Source organism: Limulus polyphemus, unplaced genomic scaffold (genome assembly GCF_000517525.1).
Source record: "Limulus polyphemus unplaced genomic scaffold, Limulus_polyphemus-2.1.2 Scaffold4527, whole genome shotgun sequence".
Lineage (NCBI taxonomy): Eukaryota > Metazoa > Arthropoda > Merostomata > Xiphosura > Limulidae > Limulus > Limulus polyphemus.
In genome coordinates, this window is record NW_013670137.1 from 27784 (window position 1) to 38643 (window position 10860).

The 10860-nt window shown below is 31.4% G+C and overlaps 1 protein-coding gene across 1 annotated transcript in view; it reads left to right on the plus strand.

Annotated features, from left to right (window-relative positions):
• The first annotated feature begins 449 nt into the window (after nt 1-449).
• Nucleotides 450-10860, plus strand: part of LOC106471303 (HEAT repeat-containing protein 1-like) — a 34681-nt gene continuing 24270 nt past the window's right edge. The window contains exons 1-7 of the mRNA XM_022399914.1: nt 450-534; nt 1984-2175; nt 4774-4915; nt 5218-5319; nt 6225-6479; nt 7594-7679; nt 8853-9086. Coding sequence (XP_022255622.1) covers nt 2000-2175; nt 4774-4915; nt 5218-5319; nt 6225-6479; nt 7594-7679; nt 8853-9086 — 995 coding nt within the window. The 5' untranslated portion in view covers nt 450-534; nt 1984-1999. The remainder of the gene's footprint in view (nt 535-1983; nt 2176-4773; nt 4916-5217; nt 5320-6224; nt 6480-7593; nt 7680-8852; nt 9087-10860) is intronic.

Here is a 10860-nt window from a genome sequence, read left to right on the forward strand (position 1 = left end):
ATTAGAGTGGCAGGCAATTTTTAAGTGGGTGGTAAGGTGTCACTAACTGGTTGCCTTCCTTTTAGCTAATAATTCAAAATTAGAGGCGGTAGCAAAAAGAGTTAATAGCTTTGCCGTGGTTACAAAATATAAGTACGAATTATAGTTAGTTTCGTAATATATAAACCCGGGAACCTTCATAAGTAATTTTAAAAAGAAAGTTGTTAAAAAATTTATACTTTCAATTAAAAAAATAAAATTATATTTCAAATCATATATTTTTCATTTAGAATATTTAATGTTTTGAACAAGTAATAATATTTATTAAATATTTCGCGTTTATTTTAGTAAAATCAATAAGTAAAAGCGAAATCTTAATAATTAAATATTATTTACAACATGCTCTTTTGTTTATCATATATTAATGGTGGAAATGGTTCACCTATTCGACGTTTGGCAGTCCACGTGTTGTTATCCAGGCGTAAATTTGCCTTACAGTTTAATTAAGCCTTAACTTAATACAAACAATAGTAAAAAGTAACCCCTGCACTGAAGGTAATAATACAGTAAGATTTTAAATAAAAATATTCTAGTAAGCATTAAAGTGAAGTTAAAAAAGAAAGAAAAGAATAATTAATCAAAGTATATGGATTAATCTAGATTATTAAAACTTAAAGTTAAAAGCTGATGTAAAGTATACTGTTCCTGTTAAGTGTTACGGTTAGTAGTATAACTATAACTTATAAGTATAACAAGTACTGTAGAATGTAGTACTAGTACATAATTATTGGACAACCAGAGTTAAACTGTCACTATTAATATATTGATAGTTTGTGTTATTGCGCAATGACATAGATTTATACCGTTTTTAATCTTACTTAGTAGGTTAGTAGTCATCTCACTTGTTTAGCTGTATATCTTTCAATTCAACATTTGTTTAATTTTACAAAGCCTAGTTAGTTGGCTAGACCTAGAGTAGAACTAGTAATAGTATTGAGTTATATGACAAAAATGATCAGAACAATATTTAAAATGTCTCACAATCAGATTTCGTCGACAGATAACATTCATGAAACAGGAAAGAATAAATTAAGAGAAACCTTAATAACATCCAAAACGGTTTTGTAGGTTGTAATATGGATCATGTTATCTTCACCTGTATCACTATCAGTGTACGGCAAATTCATACTATGGTCAGCCAAGGATTGTAATATTAAAACAATTAGGCATTCATCAGCACTGGATGTGATACCATAGCCTAATGAAACTTTTTGTCTTTACACAATGAATTACTTCCTACAAAAAAAAAATATTTTATTTTTAAGATGTTTAACATTAGCCAGCTTGATCTAGTACTATTGGTATTATTCTGCCATATAGTTTAACATTTAGTTGATATATCTACTTCCAGGTTTAATGAAAACCTTGAAATTTGTGACAGTTCTAACAATTCTGTGGAGAATATATGTTATACTTCTTAATGTCAAGTGTAGTGAAGTTTCACTTAAAGTCCTAAGCTTGTTGAGTTTAACAAAGCTGATTGGAAATTTTTAAGATTACACTGATATTAGACACATTAAATGCTAGTGTTAAGATCATGCCATCCGCCACTTCTAGTAACGTTGATCATCTATATTAACAGGGAAGATAGTGGGTGAAGCATACCAATAGAAGATATATCCACCAGGTCTCCCCTGTTCAAACAATAATGGTGTTAGGATACTGATATCCAAAAATCATATTTTATAGTGTATTTTTAAAAGAAATCTTCATGATACAATTTAAAACTTGTTTTTAAAAGAAGAAATATCCAGTTCAAAAGTATTACAAGTTTTGTGTTATTTCACATTGATGAAAGGCTACCGATACTTAAGTGTCAAGTTTGATTAAATCACCAATCTTTAAAAACGTGTCATCAAATTCGAACACTTGTTCTACAGTATTCAATCATCATTGATGCACTATTCATGGAAATCACTTGATTATGTATATTATATGACTTAGAAAGATACCGAAGACAATGACCACCTCACTTGCTCAGCAACTGAAGAAACTAGCTGTACCACAAACAACAGTTTTTCTTGAGGATAAGGTTAAAGCCTCGCTACTTTTTGACCCAAGAGAAGCATCTTCTTATGATAGGGATACTATCTTTGCAATTGGTACGTATAGTACTTTATATAAATGTGTTTATGGGTATGTATAGTACTTTGTATAAATGTGTTTATGGGTAAGTAGAGTACTTTATATAAATGTGTTTATGGGTAAGTAGAGTACTTTATATAAATGTGTTTATGGGTAAGTAGAGTACTTTGTATAAATGTGTTTATGGGTAAGTAGAGTACTTTGTATAAATGTGTTTATGGGTAAGTAGAGTACTTTATATAAATGTGTTTGTGGGTAAGTAGAGTACTTCAAACAAATCATTAAATAATAAATGAGAGTTGCATCAACCGTCAACATTTTGTTTTCCCTATAGTTTATGAAACTATGAAGGACTATTTATATCTTTTGTTTTATTATATATACACTATTTTTTGGGAGAGATGTTTATTATTATTATAAGCTGATTTTAGTTTCTTGTGAAGAGATTTGGGGTTTATTAACCCTTTTTTTATGATTTCAGTTGATTTGACCTAGAACTGGTTGCCATTACATTACGATAACTTTGATTTTATTATAATGAGAGTTTACGTGGTATTCTAATAATAAATGTAAACAAGTAAAAGCTATGCAAAGAAAAACTATCAATTCAAGGCTTCAAATTGCGTCGGGTCAGTATGACCCGGAACATGTCCGAATGTAATAGAAGGGTTAAGTTCAGCTAATTCCTGTTTAGAATAATAATAATTTTTGTTGTTGTGGAGTGTTTATAGTTAACCTGTAAAGGTATGGTTTATAGTCGACCTGTAAAGGGAGTGTTTATAGTCGACCTGTAAAGGTAGTGTTTATAGTTAACCTGTAAAGGTAGTGTTTATAGTTAACCTGTAAAGGTAGTGTTTATAGTTAACCTGTAAAGGGAGTGTTTATAGTTGACTTGTAAAGGAAGTGTTTATAGTTGACCTGTAAAGGGAGTGTTTATAGTCGACCTGTAGAGGCAGTGTTTATAGTCGACCTGTAGAGGCAGTGTTTATAGTTGACCTGTAAAGGTATTGTTTATAGTCGACCTGTAAAGGGAGTGTTTATAGTGGACTTGTAAAGTGAGTGTTTATAGTTAAGTTTTAACATACACATTAATGATACATAGTTTAAACTTTATGATGTAAGTTTTAACATACACATTAATGATACATAGTTTAAACTTTATGATGTAAGTTTTAACATACACATTAATGATACATAGTTTAAACTTTATGATGTAAGTTTTAACATATACATCAATGATACATAGTTTAAACTTTATGATGTAAGTTTTAACATATACATTAATGATACATAGTTTAAACTTTATGATTTAAGTTTTAAAATATACATCTATGATACATAGTTTAAACTTTATGATGTTGAGGTGAGTTTTTACAAAAGAAGTTTGGCACATGTAATAATCGTTGGTAAAGCAAAAATTCAATAAATTAACAATCACATGTAATCATTCTGAAATGATTTTTATGAAATGAAAACAAAAGGTCTCACCTGTGAATGAGCCACTCCAGTGCCTTGTGTGCAGGTCGTAAAAGAAAATAAGGTGACACAAGTAAAAGGAATTTTTTTATTGCTTTATCTAGCTGAAAATTAACTTCTCGTGTCTGCACGGAACGCTCAAAGGACTTGGCTGACTCGTTAAAGAGACTTTGTTCAAATATAGTAAATTCTGGTTCAATTAACTCGAGTTCTTCTAAACCAGTAAGACCTACACAGAGAGAAAGATAAAAAAAAGTCAAATGTTACCCTTCTTTTTAAACAATCTTAGCATTAGAAGTTATCAAACTAAAGTTATTTACCTTTACAGGTTACATCATAAAGTTTAAACTATGTATTATTAATGTGTATGTTAAAACTTGTATCATTTATAAGTTCTCAATTTGCTTTCAGTGTCATAAATTCAATCTTTTTGGTTGTTAAATGTAAAATACTAACCCTCAAATTATAGAAATTGAGTTTTTATTTTTCACCACTGGCTGGGCCCACAGAATGCTTGATATTGAGTAGTTTTATACTTTTCCCTGTTACATTTTCATTTTAAAGAAGGCACTAAAAAAAACTGGAGGAAATCAGTTAGTTTCTGTGTAAAAAATATAGAGGACCGAATCTTTAATTACTGGGATTAATTAGAAACATTAATTTTGATTATTTTAATTGGTAAGGAGAAATCATTATGGAAATATTTTGATTACTTGGATAGTTTCAATAATTGAAAACAGTAACAACTGGAAACTAATTTCGATTACATGATAATTTTTGTGACATTAATCAAGTTAATTGTAATTTCAATTAATTGATTATTTTACATGACACTAGTCAGTGTAAACAATGCTCGTAGGTAATCAATTAATCAAATTATAATAAGTATAATTATTATAAGTATTGATATCATTCTGTTGTCGTTGTGTACGCACATGAATACACAACACACCTATAATGAATATTTATAAAGGACTTCATTGAACCACCGTAGTTGTTTTAGGCCCTTAATTTAATGGGTATGAGAACAAAAATCGATACTACCTAAAAAGTGTTCACTAAAAGTTGTATGTTACAAATTATATAAAATATTGTAATATTTCATTAGGTGACTTATTTAATTACAAAGTCAACTTGTACTTATCTTTGATTATTTTCTGGTTTTGTTTTCAGATTTCATGTTCATGTTTACAATGTGGACGATATAATCGCTTGTATTCTGCCCTACCACGAGACTCGCATCTTTGTACGAGTAATCCAGCTTCTTAACCTGAACGATGCTGCCAGTCGTTGGCACTGGTTAAAGCCCTTGCAGGTATAAAGTTACTACATGTTCTTGATGTGTCATCTTAAAGACAGGAACAATTGATTGAAGTAGTAATTAATCGTAACAACATTAATAAAATGATAATACTTACAGAGTTACATTTTATCAGTTTAGAGTGAGAAAACTATCGAGAGAAAAATATGAATTGAGAAAAAGAAAAAGAAATTTCTTTTATAATACAAGGGTACCTTCGTGAAAGTTAATTTTCAGATATATATATATATATGATATTAGTTACTTTGCTAGCTGTACAGTGTCACTCCAACTATATCTGATTTGTTTCTTTTTAGAAACCAGGAATTCCTCTCCCAAAGTTAACTCTACTCAACCACTGTTACAAAGATCTCAGTTTTCTGAAATTTGTCTGCAATCTTGTTCCAGAAACTCTTAAGGTAAAGACTTTTGTTTTTTACAAACTTTGGCTTTATTTATAAAATTGTAGAGCCTTTTCTGGAATTATTAATAGTTTCTCTCTTTGCAAGTGTAGGTGTCTGTTGAGGTAAGACATTTAGGATAATGACAGGTTACCTCTACAAGTGTAGGTAGTCTGTTGATAGTAAGACATTTAGGATAATGACAGGTTACCTCTACAAGTGTAGGTGTCTGTTGAGGTAAGACATTTATGATAATGACAGGTTACCTCTACAAGTGTAGGTGTCTGTTGAAGTAAGACGTTTAGCACTGTTGAGGGCTGAATGATAGTGTGTTTGATAGTGTCTTCTATAAGTACAGTGTACTCTGTTATTTCTTTAATATTGCTTTCATCAACAGAATTGGTTAGAATGTTTAATATACCTAGTTTTGTTGTAATAATTTTATATTTATTATTATGTTTTCATTATAAAGATTGTTTGTATTGTTTATCTAATGTATGTATTTAGAACTAACCTAAATCTCCTGGCCGAACCTCGTGAGATATTATTGATTTTAAGGCCAGAAATATCGTTTACGACGAGGGTATCCAAAAGATGAAATGCCACATTCTAATCTCTATATATAAGGACGTAAGAAAAGTGTGTTTAGTTAGCTATGCTCGCTACTGATATCAAGTTGAATTTTAGTTTTGCAATAAGCTGGTAAGTTGCTCTGATTGGAAGTTAATATTAATAATAATTAACAGTTGTAGAAACAGGTTCTCTATGTACTGAAAAGGCTGTGAGAAAATTAGTGAAATTTTTTTTTCCAATTTGTTGGGAGCATTTGTAAGGATTAAAATTGTAGTCTTAAACTAGAAATATTTTTTCCGTGTTTTATTGAACATTTATAAGTTTTTGTTATGTCCTGCCTTATTTTGTAGATTCATCAACTAAAGACTCATCCAGCACACCAGACTGTTACATCTTTTTACATGTCGTCTGTTTTGGGGGCTCTAGAGTATGCAGATAAAGTGACTGAAGAAATAGTAGCAGCATTGCTTCCTTTTCTTCTGAAGGGACTGAAGAATGGAGATAAAGACTACTGTGCTGCCACCTACATGATACTGTGTCAGTTGATGAGAAAAACTCATCTAGCTTCATCATTGTGTGAGAAGTTGGTTGTTAAGATTAGCAAGGTGATCAGCTGTATTTTATCTGTTGACATTCACACGATTGATTGTTTAATTCACAAGTAACAAAGAGTGATACGAGAATGTGCACAGTTTGCTGTGACTGTTGTTTTATTTAACATACTTATTGATTGTTTAATTCACAAGTAACAAAGAGTGATACGAGAATGTGCACAGTTTGTCGTGACTGTTGTTTTATTTAACATACTTATTGATTGTTTAATTAACAAGTAACAGAGTGATACGAGAATGTGCACAGTTTCCCGTGACTGTTGTTTTATTTATCATACTCATCTTTAGCTCTAAGTCCAAGCTTTAATTTGCTGTATGCACATAATGTGTGTTATTATGGCAGCTTGGTTGGTAAACGTATCTTGTTGTACTCTTCGTTATGTTAATGTTCCATTATACTAGATGTAATAGTGACATAAAAACTTCAGTAGCTAATACACCATCCAATAAATCTCAAAATTTAAAATTTGGTAAAATTGTGGTTATAGTCCTGTTATAAATCTGTTTATTAACTTTTAAAATAATTATTTCAGCAAACAATCAATCAATGTGTTTCCCTTACTTTTTTTGGTGATGATTAAGACAGTAATGTTAAGAAAGCTGTGTGCGGGACACTCGTTAGTGGCTATGAAAACGTGCAGCAAAATCTCAATTTTTTTTTATCTAAAGAAACAGTTTGTTTGTCATAATAGAATAGAGTTGTTTAAACAGTTGTTTTAAACATTTGTTTAACAACAAGTAAAAACTTGGAATGGTCTCTTCTCTCATTAGGGGGTATGTCTGTGAGTCAGACTAGTTTCGGAGAACTGTGGCGGATTGCTACAAGTTCTTCGATTATCTATAGAATGATAGGTTTCTTTTTTGTGAGTGTAAAACACTTAAATACACCATTTCGATTTGTTTATCAGTTTTCTCAGAACAGCAGGTTGGTGGTTTAAGACTTCAAAGACATTGTGTAAAATGCCAATTTCATAAACCAGATCTTCATAGTTTTCGTTTGTGTGATCTCATTACTAACTATTATGTTCTTTACTTTAATAATACCGTTATGCCTAATTCCAGTCTGAAGTTGTTAATATTTAAATCTTTCTGTTTTTAACAATTTCAGCGTCTGCAACCTGAATTTACAACTCAAGGGATTGTCTGTTTGCTAGTTATCTTTCAGTACCAGAATCTCCGGTGTTTCCCTCGTCTGTAAGTACTTGAGATATTAACTTTTGATTCAAACAAGCTACGTAGGTTAGAACTAAAGATAAATACCTTGTTTAGTAGGTTGAGAAGACGCATCAGAATTATAAAATAAAAATTAAAGGTTGTACCTTTTGTTGAAAATAACTATCTGTTGTTTGGGAAAAAAGTAAGTAATCTAAATTTTGCAATTCAAATTTATATATATATAAACTTGCATACCTACTATTTATGGTTTGTGTATTGAACTTAAATTTAAAATCCTTAAAACATTCAAATTAATAACTTCTTAAGGCCTCGCATGGTCTGGTGGACAGGATGCTCAACTCACAATCTGTGGGTTGCTGGTTCGAATCCTCCTCACCAAACATCCTCGTACTTTCAGCCATGGGGGTATTATAATGTGACAGTTAATCTTACTATTTGTTGGTAAAAGAGCAGCCCAAGAGTTGGTGATGTTGACTAGCTGCCTTCCCTCTAGTCCTTCATTTCTAAATTAGAGGTGGCTAGCATAGATAGTCCTCGTGTAGCTTTGTGCAAAATGTAAAACAAATCATACTTTTTGCTAACAGTAGGCATGTAGATTAAAGGATTGGTTTAATTGTCAATAAAGTTTAGTTTAAAAGACTTCTTCAGATTATTACTTTTTAAAAAAAAATAAAAGTTAATGCCATATTCTATCCTATTCTATTCGGTTAAAACCGAAAGTTTTGATATTTGAGTTGAAGTAACAATTACTTGGTTAAAACATCTGTCCAACAAACAGGCTTGGGGGAGGGGGTGTCCTGCGTGGGCTGAATTTTCACTTGTTTGGGGAAATTTCCGATTTAATGGCGTAAAAAAAAGTATTAGTGGATTCATTACTTGAAAAACTAGAAAACTTGTTATGTATTTATCATTTTGATGACATTTCATGCACGACATTCATGTTCATGTATAATTAACCACTTTTTTCAACATTTTTATGAAGAACTAATGTACTGAATTTCTTAAGAATAAAATAATACTGTCTCCAGTTTTTACTTTTAATTTGTTATGTTTGTTACCTGTATGAAGTCCTGTTTAGTTTCAGTAATGGCAGTAGTTTCACAGTTTATACTGAACTATTCTTCCAAATATCAAGTGCATGATTGAAAGAGAACCAAACTTTGTTAACTAACATTACTTGTTCACTTTTAGAGGATTTCTGGCCTTGTGTTCAAAGGATATAATTGGGAGCTTGGAGCACTTGTGTCACGAGTATCACCTTGGGCCCATACTTCAGCCATTCTTCCAAAAGTTGGTCCCTGCATCTTTGCTAGAAACTGCAAAAAGCGTGAAGAAACGCCGTTTACTGTCTTCTCTCATAAAAACTGTAGATCTGGAGGGTGAAGAAGTGGAAAGTACACCAGTTGTCCTTACCTCACCAGGAAAGTACACCAGTTGTCCTTACCTCACCAGGAAAGTTTTTTTTTTATCCACTTTCCACAAACCAAACCATCACACAATCAATATTATAACCTAAAAAAAAAAATTATAATGAAATGTACGACATTACAAACCTCCTTTCTAAACGTTGTAACAGCATTCCAGCTTTCTTGATTAAAGGGTTTTGTGGTTTTTGATTTCGGGATGGTTTCTGTAGATTTACCTTAGCCTTCTTTGTTAAGAGTTGCTGTCTTTGTGCTTTACCCACATCTTTTATATACATCTTCATAAAATGTTCCAGTATTAACCTGAGAGGAACAGTAAATATTATCGGTCTTTAAACAATATCCTACAATTCAAAGTACAAACAAAGATTCTATCAAGTCTTACATTGAGCCACATTAGTATACGATATTTGTTGTGCCGGTTTTGGCTCCGACTGGCAACAGAATGTGGTTATTACCAAGTTTGTTCATGGGTTTAAAGTTACAATGTGTTGTAGCTCAGATATCACTCTATAATTACCAGAAAACATTACATTAACAGAAACTTCTTTATTTAATTAGAAGTAGTAAAGACACGCAGAAGGATGTTGTATTTAACTAAAGCTAGCAAATATGAATATATGAGTACATACTTATAGTTATAGTAGATAAAAAGCTGTAGCAGCTCCACAGATACAGACATTTTAAATAGCCAAACAAAGAAAGTTCCCCAGATGTCCTTACCTCACCAAGTCTACAATTTAAAAAAAAAAACTTTCCCCCTCTACATTTTAAAAACATTATGAAAATAATGAAAAATTAACCAGTATAAGTTTATATATTGATTATATAAGGTTTAGTCCTAACTGAAGTAAAATAAAAAAACGTACACAGGTTACAGTATTAATTTATCTCTTTATGAAACTTAGACCTAACATTAGTTAAGGTTTTATAAAGTATGGCCTATATACAAGTGAACTTGCATATTTCGGTGCCCATGGTTACAATTCATTTATATTATTGTAGAAATCTAGTATTTAAAGAAGTACTGTTGCAATGAAGATATTAATTTGACCGCAAAAGTTTTACGGGTCTTCGCTAGTATTTATAGTTTATTTTTAAAAAGTCAACTATTAAAACGTTTCAGAAATATTAGCTCAATGTGAGCCTATAGCATTTTGTTTATTTGCTACTCTGTGTTAAATGTTATGAAATGTTTTGTTTAAACCCCTTTTACTTTTACTCGCATTCTTCCAATAAAGTGTTATCTTTTCACCGAAAAGTCTGTGTGCGCTTTCATCCCTCTCTCATCTGTCAGATACTGTTTACTTCATTCAATAAATGGAATGGGTAACACCAGAAAATCTTTCAAAATGTTATTTGCTTCATCACAAGCAAAGACTTTCTGGTATGAAATCTATCGCTCAAATTTACAGAAAATTTATACTCCCAATAAAGGCATAGAGTCGAAACGTCGAGCAAATAGAAAAAAAAAAATTTTGAAAGATTTCTGTAGTTTATGGTCATACATCAATTTTTGTCAGGTATTTCATTACTCAGGGCCCTGTTGTATATTGTGTACTGCTAGCTCTCTCACTTACTTGATTACTCAGGGCCCTGTTGTATATTGTGTACTGCTAGCTCTCTCACCTACTTGATTACTCAGGGCCCTGTTGTATATTGTGTACTGCTAGCTCTCTCACCTACTTGATTACTCAGGGCCCTGTTGTATATTGTGTGCTACTAGCTCTCTCACCTACTTGATTACTCAGGGCCCTGTTGTATATTGTGTGCTA